The sequence below is a fragment of the Camelus dromedarius genome, chromosome 11, assembly GCF_036321535.1.
Source record: "Camelus dromedarius isolate mCamDro1 chromosome 11, mCamDro1.pat, whole genome shotgun sequence".
In the NCBI taxonomy this organism is placed as follows: Eukaryota; Metazoa; Chordata; class Mammalia; order Artiodactyla; family Camelidae; genus Camelus; species Camelus dromedarius.
The window spans coordinates 10,162,788-10,185,328 of record NC_087446.1 but is presented as its reverse complement, the minus strand read 5'-3'; the positions used below and the strand labels follow the sequence as shown (position 1 = coordinate 10,185,328).

The 22,541-nt window shown below is 55.0% G+C and overlaps 1 protein-coding gene across 1 annotated transcript in view; it reads right to left on the bottom strand.

The window, feature by feature from the left end:
* The window catches only part of MYH9 (myosin heavy chain 9), an 86,220-nt gene that overhangs the window by 24,339 nt on the left and 39,340 nt on the right, over positions 1–22,541 (bottom strand). Inside the window, exons 4-15 of the mRNA XM_064491489.1 lie at positions 15,114–15,141; positions 14,232–14,325; positions 10,033–10,125; positions 9,479–9,542; positions 8,826–8,924; positions 8,271–8,414; positions 7,394–7,489; positions 6,484–6,602; positions 4,910–5,062; positions 3,647–3,820; positions 2,793–2,966; positions 607–721 (exon numbers count right to left, since the gene is read on the bottom strand). Coding sequence (XP_064347559.1) covers positions 607–721; positions 2,793–2,966; positions 3,647–3,820; positions 4,910–5,062; positions 6,484–6,602; positions 7,394–7,489; positions 8,271–8,414; positions 8,826–8,924; positions 9,479–9,542; positions 10,033–10,125; positions 14,232–14,325; positions 15,114–15,141 — 1,353 coding nt within the window. The remainder of the gene's footprint in view (positions 1–606; positions 722–2,792; positions 2,967–3,646; positions 3,821–4,909; positions 5,063–6,483; positions 6,603–7,393; positions 7,490–8,270; positions 8,415–8,825; positions 8,925–9,478; positions 9,543–10,032; positions 10,126–14,231; positions 14,326–15,113; positions 15,142–22,541) is intronic.

The window sequence follows — 22,541 nt, the reverse complement described above, 5'->3', positions numbered from 1 at the left end:
CACGGGGAAGAAAGCTCAGCAGAAGCATCTGTCACACAGCCTTGGAGGCGCCACACACAGGAGGCCACGCTGGGCGGCCAGTCACCTGGTTCTAGGTGGAGGATAGGAAAGCGCTGATAGAAATAGGCTCTCTGGGTGCTCTGCATCTCTGCAACAGAGAGGTTAAAGCAAAACCCAGGCGGAAGGAAAGAGGAAACAGCAGAAAGAATGAAAAGAATGATTTCTGGAACTACCAGCCGACCAAAGAGAGGCAGGAACGCAGAGAGGAGCAGGACGGGAGTCTGGGTGGCCTGGCGCTGGGCTGTCGGGCAACTCCCAGCCTAGGAAAGAGCCTGGCTCATCCGTGGCCACAGAGCCAAGAGAAGGCCTCGCCCGAGAGGAAGTGTCCGAGCAGCATAAGCTCAAGGATGCTCAGGGCTCAAGGACACTTGGGGCTCAAGGGCAGGGTGACCCTTGGGGTTGTAGAGCCCACGCTCCTAGGAGCTGAGCAGACAGAGACCCGCCAGCCTGCATCCAGTGGAGACACGCCCTTGCCCTACACTGCGCCCACCCCCAGGGAGGGAAGAGGCCCGGCCACGGGGAGGGGATTGAGGGCCAAGGGCGTACCATCCTTCCACAGCTCTGAGACGAACTTGTCGGAGGACTGGTGCAGCAGCGTGGCGATGTTGTCGTTCAGGGGGTCCATGTTCTTCATCAGCCACTCGTCTGCTTTGTAATCCACCTGCAAGATCGGAGCGCCCGAGTCACGGGCTGCCCTGGGGACACCGGCGCACAAGCTCTGAGGACAAGCTGAGCCCACGTGCGGAAACGCTAAATGCCGCGAGGACGCCTCGACCTGGCAATTCATCCCCAAGAAAGACATGACAAGTGACAAGGGCAGAGGCCACCACAGGATGTTCTCTGCATCGTGATGTGAAAGAGAAAAAGCTTAAACCACGCAAACGCCCGGCAAGCAGGGGACTGGCGAAGAAAACTGTCGCAGCTACACAATACAATATTCTGGGTTTTAAATTTTTGTATGGTAATATGAATGCAAGGAAAAATACCTAATATTTCTTTTTAGTAACAAGACAAGTAATTTTTGTTTTTACTTTGTCTTTTCAGGATATCCAGTTTTCTCTGAGAATGTGTTATTCTTATTTTCTTGAAAATACATTTTTTCTTTTTTTTTTTCAAATTAGGAAATACATTCTTAACAACATGTATAATGTGACATTATATTTTTTAACAACAGACCCCCCAGGCTGCCATGGCCCCCTTCCTAACCCCCACGGCAGTCACCGCGCTCTCGGCCCTGGGCCTCTCCCAGCTCCTTGCTGCAGGTTCCCCGCACACACCCCTATCGATGACGAGGTGCAGGATGGGGGCTTCGTCTTCCCTAGGAGCAGAGCTACCTCTGGGATATGACAAGCCCGAGCCGGGTGTCTTGGCCGCCTGTCCCCCAAGCAGAGCCAGCATCCTTGTCCTTTTAACTGCCGCCCAGCAACAGCCCAGGCTGGATACACACGGACAGTTTCACCGCTCAGGTCCCCTGATGGGCTTTCGAGTGAGCCCGGTGTTTTGCATCATCAATACTGCAACAAAAGCCCCCTACATTTCTAGCAAAGGTGGAAGTAGATGTGGGGGTCTGGGCGGCATTACTTTAGCTACTAGAAAAAGAGGTTTAACAACAGGTACTTTAAAGTCAAGAGTGGCTTCAGCAGCCTTAGGAGACAGAAGAGCGAAGCAGGGGGTGCCAAGCAATGCGGGGCCACTTGCAGGAGCGGCAGGCGAGGACCACAGGTGGCTTGGGAGCAGCACTGTGAAAGCACGAGTCTCTCCTCGCCGATGGTCACTGACGGCGAGGCTGGGCCAGCCCGTCTCGTCACACATCTGAGTGCAATCAATTATTAGACACTCCATGCAAGGAACACAACTTGCTGAGAAAAACCAGCTTTAGTCTAAGCATGAACCTCTACAGACTCAGGACAGCCCTGTGCAGTTAGGTTCCAGTCCCAGGAACAAGCCAGCTGGGGGACGTGTGCCAGATGAGTGGGAAGGCAGTTCTGCCGTTACTGGCCAGTGGCCTTGAAAATAAAAGGACATCTACGAGAATGGCTATAACCCACAGGGCTGTGCCGCCACCCACTCCCACCTTGCAGATGTTATAGCGTATCTGGGGACATTTCTGGTTGTCCCAAGTAGGGAGGCCACTACTGACCCCTGGTGGGGAGAAGGCAGGGATGCTGCTAAACATCCTACAAAGCTCAGGACAATGTCTCACAATAAAGACTGACCTGGCCCCTGTCTGCAGTTGGAGACTGAGAGGCCCCACCCCACAGCACTGACTGCGCAGCCCGGGTTTCACAAGCTCCTTTAACAGACCTTACCCCATACAGCAGTGGTCAACCCCATTTTCCAGACGAGGCAATCAAGGCTCAGAGAGGTTAAGGAAACGGCCCAAAGTCACACACAGTGGCAGAGCTCTAATTCAGACTCCAGAGCCCCTGCCTTTAGCATAGATCTCACCTCCCCACCTGCAAAACTCCCCTAATAATGGTACACAACATGAGACCAGCCTGAGTATCCTACCAATTGCTGCAAGCTTCTAACAAAATGTAAATGGTGACACGCTTTGCAAGGTGGCAGAGTCACGTGAATGCTGGATATCCCCTCCAGGAACATTTACGGATAAGTAACAGGACCAGAATATTGAGCCCCTGCCCCTACCACACGGCTCACGGTCTTAGAATCATCTCTATGTCTCTCGAGATGGTCCCGCCGGCACCTTCGTCGGTGTGCGCTCTCCTCACCTTGCCTGCATAGTGAATGATGCAGAAATCAGCTTTGTCCTTCAGCTGCTTGGGCTTCTGGAACTTGGGGTGGGTGCCCTGCTCCTGCATCACCTTCTCCACAAAGCTCTTGTCAGTAGCTTTGGGGAACCAGCACTCCTCGTCCAGCAGGGCCAGGATGCCAGGGGGGCCTGCCTGGAGGAAGCACAGCATCGCACAGGTGAGCTCGCTGTGGGAACCACCCATTTTTGCCCTTGTAAGAGGCCAAAGCCTGGTTTTCAGAAAACCCAGAATCTCTCCAGAAGGTGGGAGGTGCTGCCCCCACAGTGAGGGGAAGTAAGGAACATTATTGAAAGTACTCAATTCTAGTTTAAAACGAAAGTTCTGGGGTCTAGGCTATGACCCATACACCTTAACCCAATGATCCATCACAGGGTTCTCCAATTAGTGCACTGGAAACCAACTGGCAGGCTTGATGGGCCATGCAGACCCCTGACCCACATCCCAGAGGCTGCCCTTAACAGGTGCCCCGGCCCCTGGAGCCCCTCTGGACCCCGTCCCACACGCTGTGTCCGCCCGGATATGTGGTGACACGTGACATTTAGGATAAGCCTCTCAAGGAAGAGGTGCCCCAGACCCCCAACAGCCTTCTGTACATCGAATTTATAAAACAAGAGAGCCGACTCAGACACTGTCTGAGGACACTGGGGCCTGCAGGGACTGGCTGCCCAGGCTGGATGATCTTTGGAAAACGCAATTGATTAAAAAACACTCATCACAAAAGGAAATCGTTTCATGTTAGGGTTATGGGTAATTTCAACCCCAGAGGGGCAGAGGGTGAGGCCGGGATGAGGGCCCGCAGGTTCGGCTCTTACTGGCTTTTCAATGAGGTCGATGCAGGGCTGCAGGTCCAGGCCGAAGTCGATGAAGTTCCACTCGATGCCCTCGCGCTGGTACTCCTCCTGCTCCAGGATGAACATCGTGTGGTTGAAGAGCTGCTGCAGCTTCTCGTTGGTGTAGTTGATGCAGAGCTGCTCGAAGGAGTTCAGCTGCAGGAGAGAAACAACGTCAGAGAGACAGCCACTCACCCCCTCGGGAAAAAAGGGATGGGGTCTGGGAAGCACCTCCTCGGGCCTCTCCAAGCTGCCCCCTGTGGGCCTCCCCTCACCCGCCCCGCAGCAGGGGCTTCCCTGCTGGGGCCCGAGGGCCGTCCAGGAGTTGGCTAAAGCCCCTTGTAGCAGAATTACGCTTTAAAATGCATAAAATCAATTCCAAAAGAAAGCAGTTATGTTGAAACGTAATTATCAAAATCTTATAACAGAGGGACACATCCTGCTTCTTTATGACCAAGCACAAGCCGTGGGCTTAATAACTTCCAGAAATTCGAGGTAGAGATGAATGTAAATGATGTGACAACATCTTTGCAACAACTGCTCTGACATGAACACATCTGGTTTCTACTGCAGACGGGTCACGAGCACTGCAAACACACCTGTGTCTGTGTGCGCTGCTCAGGCCACTGATGGAAACACTGTGTCATTTCAATGACAGTTCAGTGAAAAACTATTTTTTAATATTTATTTAAAAAAATTATATAAATATATAACATAAATATATGTTATATACTTACTATATAAATATATAAGTGTTTATAAAAACATAAATATATCTATACATATTTTAAAATATTTATACAAAAATAAAGAGGTAATTTTCTCCACCCAAGTTCATGGTTCCTCTGAAATCGGCCATGGACCCCAGGTTAAGAACCTCTGATCTCCTGTAAGGATCAGTTTTTCTTACCTGACCTCAAAGCCTTTATGGGCAAGGACCATGTCTTGTCCCAACACTCAAAATAAATTTCTGAGAATAAATAATCAATAAATCAACAGAAAGCCCCTGCCCGTGAGGCCTCCTGGAGCACCATCTAGAAGGTCCCATTCCCACCAGCATTTCTGGTTGGGAAAGGGCATCTGGTTTTAGCTTAAAATACACCCAACTGGTGTCTCCTGTGTCCACGCAGGGAAGGAGATGGCCGGCTGGAATTATCTGGAACCACGGGAAAGAGGCTTCTGAGCCCAAGGAGAAGGCAGCCTGGAGGTTAAGGAGGCAGGAGGGGGCACGAGGGAGATGCTCACATCGAAGATTTCAAAGCCGGCGATGTCCAGGATCCCGATGAAGGAGGCACCCTGCCTCTTGGTCTTGTCCAGAGCCTTGTTGATGCGCAGCACCAGCCAGCGGAACATGCGCTCGTAGGTGGCCTTGGCCAAGGCCTCGATGGCAAAGTCAGCCTGGGGAGAACCAGGGGTGGGAGTCAGATTCAGGGAGCCTTTACACCCTCATTCCCTTTGCCCCAATAATGTCACCTGTGGGGCCCACGCCAGGGAAACAGCCCTAAAGATGGGGGAAAAGCTTCATGCACAAATATGTTCACTGCAGGGTTATTGATAACAAACAAACCAACAACCTACATATGCAACAATACAGGCACAGCCAACTCAGACATCTACAAAGGCCTTTTTAAAGCAATGGGATGTAGTGAAGCATCTACGGAAGAATCAAAAACATCTCTGAGATTTGCTTCAAGTAACACAGGTGGGGGAGCAGGGAGATCCGATCACCACGAGCCAAGACTGCCCGTGACTCATAATTCCTGAAGCCGCCTGTGTGATGGGTGCATGGGGCCTGTTACACTAGCGTCTCATTTTGCAAATGCTCAGAAAATACCATAGTCAAAAAACCAAGGGGACAATTTTAAGTTTAAAAAAGAAAGAAAGAAAGAAAACAAGGAAGAAAAGGCCTTGGGGGAAAGAAAGAGCCCCCACAGTCGTCACTGGGTAGGACGGCAACTTTTTCCCTTGTCTATATAGGCTTTTATGCATTTTTTGAATCTTAAGTGTCCATGTACTATTTTCATAATGAAAAAATAAAGCTTCTTTAATCGTCAGGGAAATGAACAGTTGGTTATAATTATGCCTGCTGTCTTCTGAAAACAACATCCCTGGCTTTGGAGGGATGGCCCTGCAGAATCAGCTGTCAGTCACTGGTGTGAGGCATGGTCCATGGCACTCTTTGGTAGAAAGAACCAGGTGATTTGAACTTCAGAGCATTTTTGAGAGACAGGAGCAGCACCTTAAAAATACCCAGCACCAGTGCCCTGAGAGAACTAGAAACCGCCAACAGAAGCCTTGCTGGGAGGGACTGAGCTCCTAGGGCAGCGGGCACGTGCGTGCTGCCCAGAGTCCTGCCCGTCTCTCCCCACGTGCGGCAGGACAGCAGGTGGCAGAGAGACAGCTGCTTGGCCTGGGCTCTCAGGATGGCGGGGGCCGCTGCCCTGGCACCAGGATGGGTCCTGCTACAGACACGCCACGTGCTTGCTTTGCTTTATAACAGAACAGGACACTCCTGCATCTCTGCCAACCAACCAGCCTCAACATCGACTCAAGGAGGGAGGCACAAGGCAGCCTAGAGGCCCCACCCACGGACGGCCCTTTCTAGGCGGGGGCCTTGGCCATGTTCCTGGACCCTGGGGCCAGCCTTCTCGTGTTCTCTGTGGGGGTACCACCACCTTGCTCTCCACAGTGCTGTGAGGCCTGAAAGAGGGAACCTATGTGACAGTGCCTAACACAGCGAAGGCCCAGCGCTGGCCTCAGTCTGGCTGCTTGGTGGCCCTCCCAGAAGAGGCAGCCCAATACCCGGCCAGAGGGCTCACCTGCTCCTTCGTCTGCGCCTTCTGGACGTAGTCCCGTCCCACCTTGATGCGCGGGGTGAGGATTCCTCTGGTGAAGTCGGTCACGTTGATACCCAAGAGGTGGGACACTTTTTGAGCAGCTAATATGTTTCAAAGAGCAAGGAGGAGAGGATTAAAAGGTTTTAATTAAACCAGAGAGAATCAGTTCCTCTGCTCAAGCTGGGAAAGTTGTGGTAACTGAGCGATCGTTACCAGGACAACTGACCGGCCCGTCCTCAGCAGGACACGGGACAGTGGGCTCTCCCCTAAGACAGGCCTGCAGGAGTGGCAGGGAGGCCCATGTCCTAGCTGGGGGCCCAGCACCGGTTCCTCTGCACACCCCTGGCCACGTCCTGAGTGTGAAAGGGGGTCCTACCCACTAGCAGGACTGACAGGAGGCAGTCTGTCCTGCTCCCAATGTAGGGGATGGAACAGGACAGTCCCACAGGGGTATCTTTTACAATCCACACACCCGTGCATTACATTTTTTCAAAAGTCCCTAAGAAGGGCACATTAAGACTTAACTTGGGATCACTTGCAGTGACCCGAGGGAATTGCAGTGGCCAAGGAGATGCAGTGATGACAGGGTTCCATGACCCTAACGAGTTCACGGGCAAGGCCAGCGCCAGCAGAAATGACTGACTTACTGAGACAGTTGGTCTGGTCTCAGAATGAACGAGGGAAACCCTGGTCCAGGGGACTGGGTTTTCTAACTCATGCCAATGCCTGCTCCATGGAGCAGGAGCAGGGGTGTGTTTGCGTGTGTTTTACAGAAAACAGAGTGACAGGCAGCTGCAAACACACATTAAATGAAAGCGAGAGAGGAGCATCCGGAATTTCCCCAAGACTCTCCTGTCTCCTGAGCCCGTCCACGCGCAGGCGCACGGGGTACCTGTGTTGTCGGGCATGGACGCCTGGTCGGTGTTGCGCTCCTTCTTGAAGACGATGTTGCCGAGCTGCAGGACTCCCGAGATGACCCGCAGCAAGCCTTCAGGTGCAATCAAAGGTGGCTCAGAAGCAGGCAGGGGGTGGCATAAGCCCCTGAGGGGGCATGACTCCCCCAGGGGCTCTCAGGCAAGACAAGCCATGCGGGGACACCGGGGCACTGGGCCGTGGCCTACAGCACATCTCCAGGGCCTCTGGCCGACCTCAGCGTGGGCAGCCCTAGGCTTAGATACAAGCTCCATGAACACTCCTGACACTTCTAAATCCCAACTGAGGATGTGCCTCTAACCCAAGGCCCACGGCTTTGCTTTTATAAATAAAGTTTTACTGGAACACAACCATGCCTATCCATTGACATGCTATCTGTATGGAAGCAAAGGTGGCCCCGACCATAACGCTAGAGAATGGGGTGCACTCTCCCCAACCCCCAGTCTTCCTACCATAAAGCCCCAAGGCCCTCCTCGCCCTCCTTCTAGAGACACAAGAAGACACAGGCATGCTCCCCACTGCTATTCACTCTGGGCTTCACCAGGGTGGAGACCCCAGCCCCAGCCCCTTCCACACTTGGCCGGGACAAGCAGGAATGTTCCATTTTCAGCCAATGGCAAGGGCAAAAGTGGTGGACCAGACCCTGGGCAGACAGGAACCTGTCCTCCACTCCCCTTTCCTCCCAGGTGACACGGCCGAGAACAATCACGAACCTCACCTCTAAGGGACCACCTCCCACCCACCAAAGGCCTTCCTCATGGGCCCCCACAGACTCCCTGTGGGCCAACGCCCAACCTCCCACCTCCCCCACCACCCACAGGAGGGCCAGCCCGTACCCATCTGCTCCTCATCTGGGATGCCCATGATGCGCATGGCCTCCATGGTCTCCTGGAACATGTCCTTGTCCTGCTGCCCGGGGATGGTGACATGCCCGTTGGACAGGAAGCGGTATTTGTTGTACGGCTCCAACAGGAGATCAGCTGTGGGGCACGGAGGGCAAGGTTTAAGGAAGGTCAGGAGGTGTTGGAACCAGAGGCTACAGTCAATACCACTACCTCAAAGGTGTGGGAGACCGAGAACCCGAGATACCCCAGAAACGGGGGAAGAGTCAGGAACGCGGACTCAACCAGGCATGTGAGACGGGTACGTACGTTGCCCGAGGGCATCAGGCCCCTGCGGGCCACATCTGCACAGTGACCTGCCCTGGCTTTCTCTGGAGTGATTGGAAACTGAGGCTGAGCCCTCAGCTGGCCCAGGAATAGAAGTGATGCTCGCCCCTCCTCCCCAACCCAAGGCCAAGACTTCACTTCCCAGCTGCAGCACGTGGCCCGGTTGTGGGGAGAGCCCCCGCGCCCGGCAGCCTCCAGTCAGGCTGCCGGCCCACTACTCACTCTTGAGGTGCTCTCCAGCCCCAGACAGCAGGTAGTAGAAGATGTGGAAGGTCCGCTCTTCCTTGGCTTGGCGGATGGCACGAGATTTCTCCAGCAGATCTTTGCGAACGTTAAGGAACCGTGCACGCTGGAGGGAAGGCCGCCCCCCACTCTCCCTGACTCCGTCAAAGCCACGGAACTTCACCAGCAGAACATGGCAAAACCAGACAAAGGAAAACTACCTTGGCTCTATTCTTCAAGGGGCGTGGCCTGTCCAAACAGCAGCCCTCCCACTTGGGAGTCCTGTCTACTTAAAGGGCCCCCCATCCACAAGAGACGGAGATCATAACACTTCCATCAGCACAGGCTTAACGCTGGAGAGAAATGCAGTTGCAGACACCCAAGCTCCACCCCTCTGGGAACCACACTGGATGCTCTTCAACTGTTCCATCCCATTCTGAGCTGAACTTTCGTCCGCCCGTAAAGAAAAACCTGAGCTCTGAGGTGAGTTCTCAATGAGCTCATCCTGGTCCTCTTCCCACTGCCACAGATGAGGTGTCGTACCAGGTCCATAAAGGGCAAACTTCTGGAATCAGGAAGCAGCGCGTCTCCATCAAGGTCACGCCCCTCCCCTCCAGACCCAGAACACTTACTGCAATTAACCACAAGGATACAAGTCTCAATGTTGGCTCCAACGATATAGCCATTGACGTCAAAGTTGATGCGAATGAACTTGCCCTAAGGAAAGACGGAGGAAGAGCTCAGAGACCCCAGCCTCTAGCACTACTGCAGTGGTACAGCCTGGTGGCCAGGGCCCTGCACCCCGAGCGCCTGGGTACTCAGGACTCAGAAGGGCCACACAGCTGGAGCCCAGACCAGCTCCAGTGTGGCCCAAGTTCCTCCAAGGAGGGGAAGAGGAAGCCAGTTATCTGGAAGTGTTCCTCCCTGCATGGTCTGGCCCTGGGTTCTCACTGGCTGCCGGTTACAGCAGGACAATCAGAGGACCAGCAGGAACTCCCCACTGCCTGGCTGGCTTTGCCACCTGAGCTGGAGAAGCTCCTGATGCAGGTGCACACGATTGGAGCACCGCCCAGCCTACTGCACGCAGCAGGCCCAGGAAGCACCAGGTCCACCACTTCTCCGCATTTGAGACGTGAGCACCCGTGGGAAGGCGCCAGGCACCAAGGCTCTGGGTGGGAGCATCCGCCCCGAAAATGCTGGCACTCACAAATCGCGAGGAGTTGTCGTTCTTGACGGTCTTGGCGTTCCCGAAGGCCTCCAGGATGGGGTTGGCCTGCAGCAGCTGCCGCTCCAGTTCACCCTGGAAAGGAACCCAGAAGTGCAGTGAAGGCTAGGCAGCGGCTCGGTCCGGCAGATCTGCTCTGCCAGGCAGCGGGGAGGGCGGCAGGGCTGTGTCCACACACGCAACATGCCAGGGACGGAGGCTTCCAGAGGGGCTCCGGCCACACCAGCCTCGGCCTGGTCCCTGGGTCGCTCCAGAGCGAACTTCCCGCCAGGTATCTGGAAACCTTGACTGATTTGAATTCACTTCCCTGGACTGACCACCCAGCGGCCCTAGAAAGGGAAAGAGGGCAGCCCGCCGGCTCTGGGGACCTGGCACAATGGCCCAGATCAACCCTGGAGGACAGTGAGGAAGCAGCACATGAACCAAGAAGAGACACAGGCACCATCCCTTCCCGTGGACTGCCACCATCCCGGGCACACTGGCCTCCCTCTGCCCTCCCTGCCACTAATCCCCACCCGACAGCCCACACAAGTTTTCTTCCTTTTCATAGGACAAGGAGAAAGGAAATTAGATTCACAAAAGACACCAGCTCATCTCATCTATGTCCTAATAAACTCTGCATTTTCCCTGCTGGTCCCCTGTCCTGCCACCACCACCCCAAACCTGCTCCCAGCATGTCAGGTATCTGAGCATGGGATCAACAAAGCCTTCTTTGGGTCCTGAATCATTGATCGATAACACCAATAAACCCTACTTGAGGTATCATGACACCTGGTGGGTGACAGAATGCACTCTTATTTATGTCTTCTTATCCCTGGAGCCTCATGATCCTCAGGGTAGGAAAGAGAGAGTAGCCCCATCTCACAGAAGGGAAAACTGAGGTTAAGGGATAGAGAATGATTTGCCAGAGGTCACCCAGACATCAACCAGCAAAGCAGGTAATCGAATTCAAGTCTTCTACCTCGCACCTGTCAGTCACTGCCAGGTCTCCCGCCAAGCCCCAGCCCCACCTGGGGGCTCCACGCCATCAGGTGAGGTAAGCGGGCCTTTGGAAGTAGCATCATCCTCCTAGCAGGCCAGGTAACAACTGACACCGGCTGAGGAAAACACAGTTCTTATTCACCTTAATACCCGCGCACCCCATAGGGGAAAGAGCATCACACGAGGGCCAGGTGGGCTTTTATATTTCTCAGCGAGGCTGGAGTCAAGCCAGGACTTTCCAGGAATAAAGCTGCCTGTTTGTGATGAAAAAGAGAACTGGTGGTGGCAGGGGTCCCCAGGAGAGCTGCGAGCTACAGCTTCCCAGGCATTCCTGCCACCGACGAGACGGAGGATGCCCTGGTGTCTGGCCAAGGCCACCAGAGACCCGAACGGGCCCTGGGCAGACCCTCCTTCTCAACAGCCATCTTCAGCCAGGGCTCCTCCTCCTCCTCCCAGGGCTGAGGAGTCTTGTTTTCAGATGGTCCAGATTAAGTGGAGGAGGGTCAGTGGAGCCAGGTCAAGGGGCAGGGGTCAAACCCACAGAGCAAACTCTAAAAGAGTGCTTGGCGCCAGCGGTCACAGGTCACTGGGCCCCCACCCCTGGGGCTCTGGCAGGCCGGGGAAGGCGGCCCAGGCAGCCCACAGAGCCGGATTTGGATGAGTGCTGCTCCCCTACCCACTAACACGTCCTCTCAAAGCACAGGCCAGGCTGCCAGGCTGGCTAAGCCACTCCTGTTCCCGCCGACAACAGATGGGAGTGTGGCCCCCACCGGAGCCTGCCGCCTGCCCCAGCTTGGAGACAAAGCTAAGGCCTCTGTTGAGGGTGCAGAATGTGGGACCACAAGGCTGACCCAGGAGTAATGACCTTGGATTCCCAAGCCGAGCCCCCTGCCAATGATGGTGACGCCTAACTTACAGGTTTCTCTTGACCGATGCCTAAGTGGGCACAGAAGAGCTCTTATTTATTGTTCACTGAAATCCGCACACTGGGAAATTACGAGGGAGGGTACGGAAGACCGCGTATGCTCATGAAGTCTGGAATTACCCAGGTGGTTTCTGAAAGGCTTCACTGGGTGGCGGTTCTGCCAGGGGGCTCCAATCAGCACATCGACAGAGGGAGAAAGAGCTGTCAGGGGTCACTGCTCAGACTACGGAAGCCCACCTAGGAAGTCTCTTCACCGAGCTCTGCTTCGCCCACCTGCAGTCAGGCCAAAGCCTGGCGCCCCCACAAGGTGAGGTCTGGGGTGTCCGTCCGGAGGTCTTGGGATAAGCACCTGGGTGGCTGCAGGGAAAGCTCTCCCCTAGAGTAGGCCGAGACAGGCCCAGAACACAAGAGTGCACACCAAGTTCAAGAGTGCAGCTGTGTGTGGAAAATCACTGTATGGCTTCAGGCAAGGAAATCAACCAAACTGGTCAATGGCCTTTACAACTGAGGGCCCAGGCAGCCAGGAGAAGCCAGGGGCAGCCTATTCAATCACTCTAGTTAAACCTGGAGTCGGGGACAGGGTGCCCATCACACACAGAGGCCTGAGAGAGGATGTGACAAGTTTGCTCTCACCTGTCACACCCCCCACATGCCGTCCTGTCTGAGTGCGAGGGGCCTGCCTTCCCCTCTGCAGCTGGAGTAGCCCCAGAAGTAAGGCACGTGGGTCTCCACTCCTGCTCTGTAACTGTGGTCCTGCATCCCATCCTGCAAAGCAGGGACACCAAGGTCACCCTCCAGAGATCCAAGCACATATTAGGCAATCAATAAATAGTTGGGAAATGGATTTTACTTCAAATTTAGGGATGGAAAACCACAGCTAGAGAATTCCTAACCTCACAGCCCTGTTTTAAAAATAGATCCCCTAAAAAGGATGGAAAATGGGGGGGAGGGGTAGAGAGAGGGAGCAAAAGAGAACTTGATTTGTTTCTAAATATAATTCCTGACACCCCGTGGAAAAAGATTCAGAATGTCTTGAGAAGTCTGGCACATGACAAGTTACTTTTGGTTGGGTTCCAGGAGACTGTGCTCATTAAGACACTCTGCAGGACACGCCCCACATCTGCATGCAAAGACACATGCCGCTACTTACTTCCACACGCTGCGCACGGCGTCCCGGTAACGGGAAGCCACCCAGATGGCACAGCTCCCCCCGACGGCTTGGGGAGACACCATGGGCACTTAGATTTCACAGGGAAGTTTAAGAGTGTGTGCTTGAGATAGAGAGCGCGCACCACACAGGCATGCTTAAGGCTGATCACCGCCCACCCTGGGAAAGCCCGGCACGGGGCCTTCCCGGCACCATTTCTGGCCAGGTGGCCAACCATCTCCATCTGGTCCGGAACACTGAGCATGTGGGGGTCCGGGGGGACAGGTCCGCACTGCACTGTGCCTCAGTCAGGGTCCTGCACGGGATGTGATGGCCATCGTGGGCGTGGGAATTCTGGGCACAACCGGAGCTTCTGAGACGAGCTCCTGTACCCATTCCGCCGCAGCTGTCATTTCAGAGTGCACACTAGGTCACCATGTGTCACAACCCAGCCCCTCCTCCCAAGACAGTCAGTGAGCCGAGCCTACGAGAACAGGTCTAGCCGCAGAGAGTGACAATGGTGTAGAGTGAAAAGCTGCTTAGGAAAAAATACATAATTCAAGGGCACACGATGGGCAGAACACGCATTCCTGGTGCAGAACGTGCAGTAAACGTGCAGCTCACCTAGCGAGGACACTGCTGGGTTCGACCATAATCCATCAAGAGGGAGAGGGGAAAAAAAGGGAAGTGAGATGACTTGCCAGCCGCACTTTCTCTCTTCGCTGGGGGGGGGGGGGGGGGGGCGGGGGGCTGTCCACCCAGAGGCATTTCAACAGCAGGGATTTAAATGCAGGCCTGCCCGAGATCCTTCGAGTCTCCATCAACTTGAGAGCCAAGTTTTGGAATCTCTCTTCCGACCTCAGAGGTGGAGGCTGCAGAGCATTAGCTGCAAACCTCAGACGGTCTCCAGTTTCCATAGCAACTCAGAAAGTTGGAAGGTCAAGGGAGAAACGGGCTGGCTACCCCCAGACCCCCTCCCCAGACAGCCGAGCTGCATTCTCAGTCAAAGTGGGCCCGGCCTCTGCTTCACTCCCCAAAACACTCTCATTTTAAGCCAAACCACAAACTATTAAGCACTCTTCCTCAGGAAGGTCAGGCGCTTCCGTGGAGGGCCAGGCCTGCACTCACCTGGTCCTTCTTGCTCTTGTGTGAAGAGGCCACGTGAGCCAGATACTGAATGACTTTCTTGGTGTTCTCCGTCTTGCCAGCTCCAGACTCACCCCTGCCAAGAGAGCCAAGGATGTTCTCAAGGGAGAGGTGACCAAATCCTTGGCGTCTGCCCCCTTCCCACTGCAAGCTCTACTGTCTACCATTCTGTCAGGGCCCCACGAGGGACCCAACACCTCGTGGCAGAGAAGGGGACAGACAAGTAAATGCTAAGCTCTGGAGTCCGCACTCAGGCCCTTTCCCATGGCCCTCCAGAGGCCTGACGAAAGTAAACTTCTTTCCACTGCCTGTCCTGGTCACTTGGCAGCCTTTGCTTCCAAATGTCTCAGAAATCAGTTTTAGGCAGCTGTTGACCCACGGGTCAAAGACACATCTACATGTTCCTTTGAAACCTCACCTGAAGGAATGTTCTGTACCACTGACTTCCTCGGCAACAGGGTTTATTTATCATCTCCTTGTTAGGTTCAGAGGACGGAGGTGAGGAGCCCTGGTGGCTACTTCAATTCAGGTAAAGACAGCCGAGGGTCAGAGCCAGAAGGAATGCGTTCTAGGGGGCGCCAATCAGCTCCCAACCCTGCCTGCTTGAGAACTCTTGCTTTCCCTCTTGGCTATAAGCCCCACCCCCACCACCTCCCTTGAGAAAGGAGGTGAAATCTTTGTCCATGAAATAAAGCCATCCATGCTGTGGGACCATTAAGTAGCAAATATTAGGCCCATCCCTTGGGGAAGGGGCAGGGGCTTGAATTGGGAAAGAACTCATCAACCTAGGTTTTGGCACGAGTTCTCGAGATTGAGAACAGATCAGGGTGACTCAGGCCCCACCACCCAAACAGAAACACTTACGTGCACAAAATGGACTGGTCCTCTCGGTCTGAAACAAAGGAGACATCGAGTTAACCTCCAGCAGACATGAAGGCCTCCCTCTCCAGCCTCTGAAGAGCCACCCTTTGTCCCGCCCCTTTCCCAGGAGCAGAAAGCCTGGCCCCGCTGGCCTTGCTGGCTGCCCTCCATGCCGCTGACACCCGCTGACCCTGTGCCTCACTCGGAGGAGGGACACCCCTGGGCAGCAGCGCCACTAGGCAGCTGCTCCCTCCCCCAGGAGCTCCCCCTCCCCCACCCTCGCTGCCCACCCACCCCACAACACCAGACATAGTTCTGTCTCTCCACCTCCGAGAAAGCCAGTCTGGAAAGTTCCCCAGGAGTCCACTCTACTAAGTGCTAAGGTGGGGCCTGCCCTGTGTGTTTCTAACTGAGGGCTGAGGTTGTTAGAAGCAAGGCCTGTGGCAGATGTTTTAAACACTGTCCCTGTTCGGATAAGAGGCACAGTAAGAGACAGGCGAGAGGTAGGGCAGACAAGGCTGGCTTTGCAATGGGACCACCCTGGGGTAAGATGCTGCCTCCACACAGCCTTCCGGAGCCCCAGCCTCCTCCTGTGACAGGGCGGGGGTGACAGCACAAGTGGCGATAACACACATGAAAGCACTCAATTGCTGTCAAGCACGGGGAAAAATGCTCAGAGACGCTAGCTTAGAGGCAGCCTGGAAAGAACAGAAGCTCATGAGAATCAGCTTCTGACCAGTTTCAGTGACAACTGGGTCTCTGGGCCTGGATGTCAGGAACTTTCGGCAATGATCTCAGCTCTGTGAACGGCTCCCAAATGTGGATGTAAACAACCCACACTCCTCGGGTCCTGGAGGAACAGCAGTAGTGCCCATCTTTGAAAGCCAAGTTTGACAGAAATGCTTTAAGACATTAGGGCTGACCTGGTTCAGGAGTGAGTGTGCAAGAACTGAAAATATATACTCATTTTTCCCCCCTTTTTATCTCCATCCCCACCCCCGTCTCCTTGAGGTCAAGTCAGCCTGAATCCAGGCCAAGCTACTTGCTAACTAACATTTGGCTGCAGTGAGGGGTTTAATTTATCCATAAAGTAAACATGCCACTAACTCCCTGGCAGCGTTAGTTTGAGAAACAGCAATAACACGAAATGGACCCAGCCTGGTACCCTGCAAGCAGAATGAAGTCCACAGACGGCTGCTACTGACTTCTCCATCATGACGTGACCGCGACGGGTGGTGGCACTGTCAGCATAGCAGGAGTACAAGTTGAAGAGTGACAGAGGAGGAGCAGTATTATTAGCAGTAGGTACTGGTTAGCAACCGATGCTGGCCACCTGGAAGGACACCCTCACTGGCTCACCTGCCTAGCCTGGGCCCCGTAGGGCATCGGGAGGGTGACCCATGGCCTCCCTGTGTGTACAGCCTCGGGAGACCGATTTAGCTGTTCAGCGTCAGCAGACAGCACACAGCAAGGCCACCTGCCCCTCGGCGAGGGGAGCCTCCAGCATGCCTGATCTCAGCAGCCCTTGGGGCTGGGCATTTACGACCACTCATCTCCTGTCTTGGGAAGGAAAGAGGGAGTCTGGACAGGAAGGGGGGAAAAGAAACCTCATATTCAAGGTGCCCCTGCCCTTCCTCCAGCCCCTGAGAAATATCAACAGTGCAGGGACACGGAGGGAACCCGGCCACTCACACGTGCAGCCCACGCCCTGCTTCCCACTGGGCAACGGCTCAGGGCAGCTCCAGAAGGGTGACCTTGCTCCCCCTCGTCTAGACTTTCCCACAGGACAGAGCCCTTGAAGGCTGCGCAGCAAGGGCTGAGATAGACTCGGCCGCATCTTGATAAGACGGCAGGAAAGCAGAGGGGAGGGGGCGGCGGGGCTAAAGGCCAGGGAAGCCAAAGCAGCTTCCACCACCTGCCCTGATGAGGGTCTGGAACCAATGCAGCTGTGATTGGGCCGGGGCCCCCCCACCACATGTCGGGCGGCCGGCCCAGCCCAGCCGCGGGCAGGTCTAGTCACCGCTCCACAAGTGGGCAAGAATGTACCTGCGCAGCCCGGCAAGTCGGGAGGCTGCAGCCGCTGACGCTACCATAAAAGGAAACGTTCCCGTCCCTCCCAGAGGGAACCGCTCTCCCAGGGCTGTCCGGGCCTGGTCCCTGGGATGGCTGGAATTCCTCTAATTGTGTGAGGAGGAGTCAGATACAGAGCGGCTGCCGAACAACAGGAAGCAGAGCCCCCAGACACACACGTGTGGGCACACACTCACAGGCACATCCGTGCACACTGATGCACGTACACAGAGATGCCCACACACACATGAGCCTGTACACACCTCAAATCCCAATTCCAGACCCAAACTCATCACAGAATCTCCATTCATCCCACCGTCTCCAGCTCTTCTACCCCTTTGACCTTTCACCTCCAATTCCTGAAGCCAAATTAACACTGTCAACACAGCCAAAAAGAAAACACTCCGATCCTTCCATTTTTAAAAGAAATCTTAAAGAAACCTTGATTTGCTTTGCCGGAACACTCATTTGGGTAAACGCTTTTGTGGATGAAAACTGATGGGAGGCTTTTCTGGTTTCTCCAACTCTTGCCCCCACACTTAGTGCCCCAAATCCACCTGCCTGCCACGAAGGACACTGAGGCTGCTAGAGCCTGTCTTTCCAGTTCTTACATAGGTTTGGGTCTGTTATTTCATGGCCTCGTGATAACCTTAGGAGGAAGACGAGGCAGGCGCTGTCCCTGCTCTTGCACAAGCCTCCTCTCATTGCAGATCTGCTCTGTTCTGAGCTCACAAGCATCTCTTCTGGGTGGTGGGGTGGATGGAATTCTCAGCAGCCAGCCAGCTCTCTGCCTGACTCAGTTTCCTCTGCCAGACCCCTAGTGTATTCCAGTGAGGACCCTCCCCAACACTCCAGAAGCCCTGCCCACATGGTCATTTCACGGGACATGGACCCTTGAGAGTCCAGCCCACTCTACTGTTTGCTCAAGTCCTTTTATGGGCCTATGTGGACTGAAGGCTTATTTGAAAACGCCCTTCCTTCCTCCACACCAGAGGAGACAGACAGACGGAAGGACAGGAACCCAACAGCCCAGAACCAGGGGAGTACACCCACCATAAACAAGCCTGTTCTGGGAAACAGAACATCATCCCTGCAGGATGAAGACATTAGTCTCACTTAGGCCCCCAAACCCCTCCTGCCCTGGTCCTGACTCTGCAGAGATGGGGCAGAGACAGGATTATGAATCTCTGCAGCAGTTTTCGACTCTTTTAAAAGCATCAGCAAACTTCCCTCTGATAAAATCTTCCTAAGTCCCCAGTAGGAAGAACAGGAGATAAAAATCAGAGTTGCTGGGGCAGGAGACAGGGTTCCTGGGAGCACATATGACGACCACTAGTCCATATATTGGAACCACGGTGGAGAGAAGAAAGCCACTGGCTGGTGCTTGAGAGCCCCAGGCGCGATCCTCACTCTGCACATCCTCTTTTATAAGAGGCCTGGCCCCTTGGCCTCTAGGGAATCAGAGTTGATGCTGGTGTCCAAATGGACAGCTGTTTCCAGCCAGCCTGGAAGGCCCCAGCGCAGGCGGGCGGTGGGGAGGACTGACCGCAGGTATCTCAGCCCAGGTACAGGCTTCCATTAGGGGCCTTCTTGCTCACTTCCTCTGTGAGAGGAGCTGCTGATTCTTGTCCATAAAAGGCCACGAGGCTCGCACAGCCGCGATGTGACATCAGCCCCGACAGGAAGTACAGAAGGAAGGGAACGGGCCGGTTCACCAACAGCCGCTGCGCGGGACTGACTCATCGGAGCGCTCGCTAAGACAATGTCTCTGGAGGTTCCAACAGGGCCGCTCGCTGGAGAGCGGGGGGACACCTGGAAGGGTGCCCTGCCCGTGGGACCCGTCTTCAGGCCAAACAAATTTCTCAAGAACTGAGATGCTGATATGGGCCGAGATGGGGTGCGACAAACGGCACGACCCACGACAAACAGGCCTGAGACTTTCCACCACCAAGGGGGCTGTCTTTCATGAAACCTGCGGAGCAGATCCCAGGGTCACCCACTGTGTGAGTCCCTGCCCCTGTCACCCGGATGGAAGCCTCAGGCTGCTGGGGGCAGACGCCTGGACTGCAGTTACTTCTCCCGAGACCCTCTCGGGGACAGCATCCAGGGTCTCAATGGGCCAAAATGCAAAGCACTTCACCAGGTATAAAACGCGGAGAGACCTGTGGGTTCGAGCTCAGAACCCAGGGGCTGGGATGGCTCTAAAGAGCATGTGGCCAATCACCTACATCTGGAGGTCAGGACACCAAGTCCCGAAAAACCCAACGACTTGGTCAAAATCACACAAACTGGGCTAAGAACCCAGACCTCCGGATGCCAAGCTCTTCCCCACGGAACCCCCACAGGGCAGGGCACGCTGTGCCACCGGCAGTGCTGCACCGAACAGGCCATCCCCACTCATGCAGTGTCTGTCACATGGGCCTTGCAAGCTGTCAGCTACTTTCTCCAGAGCCGGCCCAACTCACGAGCTCGGATGACAAGCACTTGGGAAGCAAACAGAGAGGTGAGGAAAAGCGGGTGCAAAACGATGCTTTCCACCAGCAGAGACGGCAGGTTGACGCGGAGCCACCGGGGCCTCGGGTCACAGCGTCCCTGGCAGCCTGCCCGCCTGCCCAGCAGTCAGCCAGGGAGGAGGAAAGCCCCACCAGTGGCTTCCAAGCACATAATGTGGTCACCAGCAATGTTCTCTCCAGGTACAAAGGTGGACGCAGACCAAGCAGACGCTTGATCAGCAGCTATCCAAGCCAGAAGCCAGCTGGACCCGCCCAGCGCCTCCGCCCACGCGCTCCCGCAGGTAAGGCTGTGGTTTGAACCCTGCCCAGGAGGCCCAGGTGCCCAGTTATAGGAGGCAGAGAACAGGCAGCCCTCCCCCACCAGCACCCTTGACAATCAGAAGGCGGCCCAAGGGATCACTCTTAACTTTCACTCCTTTCGAGAGCAAACAAGGCCCCAGACAAGCCCTCTCTTGGACCAAATGCAGCCAGCGGCTCACAGGCAAACCTGCCAGAAACCACTGCTGGCTGTTTATCCACCTTCCCGTGGGCGGGGCCAGGAGCAAGAACGTTCTCTGCGTGGGGCTGCCGCTGAGGCAGCTCTCGTGGGTCTGTCAGGATGGAGGGAGATTTAAAAGCCACATGTGAGTGCCGACGGCCGACAGCAGAGGCCACCAGGACACTGGGAGGGACCTGACTACCCCTGAGGCCAGCTGTGCCCTGCTCTGAAGCAACCCCTTGAGGAAAGGAAAGACAGGCAGGAAGGACCCTGGCTGAGTCCTGTCCCGAGAGCACTAAGCCACAGGTCACAGCTCTGCGGAGGGCTGGGCTCTCGGGGAAGGACAGGAGGGAAGGACAAGGGGACACAAACAGGGAGTGAGATGGACACTGCCCACCAAAGCTCAGGACAAACCTGGCTCCCAGTCCTCCAGGGAGGACAGTGGGCTTCACGAGCATCCCATGGATGGGTTCAGCCAAACGTGGAGAATGGGGAACACCGCTAGGAGATGAACCACAATGGCTCATGGAGGTGCTCCGTGCAGAAGCCAGTGGCTCTGGTCGCCTGAGAAGCACAATCTAATGAAATAAAAGATGTGCTGGTAACTGTTAGGGCAGAGTCTGCTCCTCGAGCACCACTTTCAGCTCAGAGTTCTGCCCCATTGTATCTGTGGTCCAGCTCGTGTAGGGGAGAACAGCTCTTCATCAGAAGTCACCAAGCCCGATTGGAATGACACCCCGAGCCCCAATGAGCACTGTCTTTGCCAGAAGAACACAAGGGTCCTCACGGTTTATGACAAAGGTCAACGCTGGGCCATTAGCCTTGCTCAAGACTAAAGGAATTTTACAGAAGCCACTTATGTTACCCTGACTTTTACGCGTGCAGACTTTCAGGGGTCTTATCTCTCTTTAGTTTTAGGGAGTTTTGTTCTCCTCTGATAGCTTAATTCCAGAAACCAGGCAGGGGAAGGAAAGCCATCCTTTTCTCCAAATGCAGCAGTGTTCAGCCCTGACACACTGGGACCTGCTCTCCTGGAGTCTCGAGGCCAGAGCTTGAGAGAACAGGAAAAACGAGCTGGTAGGGTTCACTCGGCAGCGAGAGAGAAACGCGTTCAGGGAGGCTGAAAGCACAAAGCAGCTTAGCCATTAGATTTTGCAGGTGAGTTTTGTTGTTTGTTCATTTGCAGAGAACTGGGGGGAAGTGGGGAGGAGTCGCAGAGCCACCCCTAAAGTTTCAGGTTCCGAGAGGGCATTTCCTTCTCCCCTCCCACTTCAGCCGGCCCACAGCAAAGCAAAGTGTGCCTATTGGGGTGAACTAAAAACAAAACAAAAAAGCAAGCCAAAAGCTGAATCCTTTGAAAGGATCCATTAACCACAGATTCCTCTTCTAGAAAGAACATTTTACAGAAATGAGACTGACGGGTGTGACCACATAATTACGCAGCCTCATTCTGGGGGTGACTCTCCTTCCTGGGGGGGCCAGCGAAGTAGCTCCATATCCAGGCTGTCATGTGCAGGTGGCGGGCCCAGGGCCACCTGTCACAGCGGCCCTCTGGTGTCCCACCAGTACAGAGGATGACTCCAGTGCTGTGTGCACGACGTTCTGTTGAAGCCCCCCGAGGCCACGTGGACCCCAAAGCGTCAGGTTGCCCACTCCAGGCCGTGGACCAGATCAGACAAGCTGGAGGCTGTGTGTGCCGGCGCACGCCTGTGTGTCACATGATTGCTGCCAGGACAGCAGCTTTGACAAGTCACTTCCCATGGTGCTGGTACCCAGAGCCTGGACTCTGGGAGGATGCTCACCGAGGAGATTAAGAAGCTGTCTGAGGAAGCAGCTGGTTATCACTTTCATCACGCAAGTGGGTGCCCGGAGGGAAGGGACGTGTGATGTGCAGACCACGCGGAGGGCAGGGCCGTTCAGCCAGGAAACTGCATCTGCAGGCTCCCACCGCCACCTCCTAACGGGCACTCATCACAGGCCAGGCACCGTCCACATGGCATTTTGGTTAATTCTTACAGTAACCCTACCTAGTATATCTTCTCAAGCCCAGAGGCAGATGAGAAAGTGAAGGCCCACAGTGGACCCCGGTGGGTCAGGATGTGACGGAGCCAGACTCTGACTCGAACAAACCTCGTGCTCTCTTTTCCACACACTTCTTGCTCACAGGGCAAGTTTCTCCCTCAAGCTAAGGCCGAGAGAGGCCCAGCAGCAGACTCCTTCTGCTGACCTGCCCTGGAAGTGCTGTCAAAGCCCCCTCACTACCCAGCAGCTGTCAAGCCAGGTGGGCCCCTAAGTGCCAGACCCTCACACCCCTGCTGGAGTCTCTCGGCCTGCCTCTCAGGCCCTCCCCCAGCAGGGCTGCATCCAGTG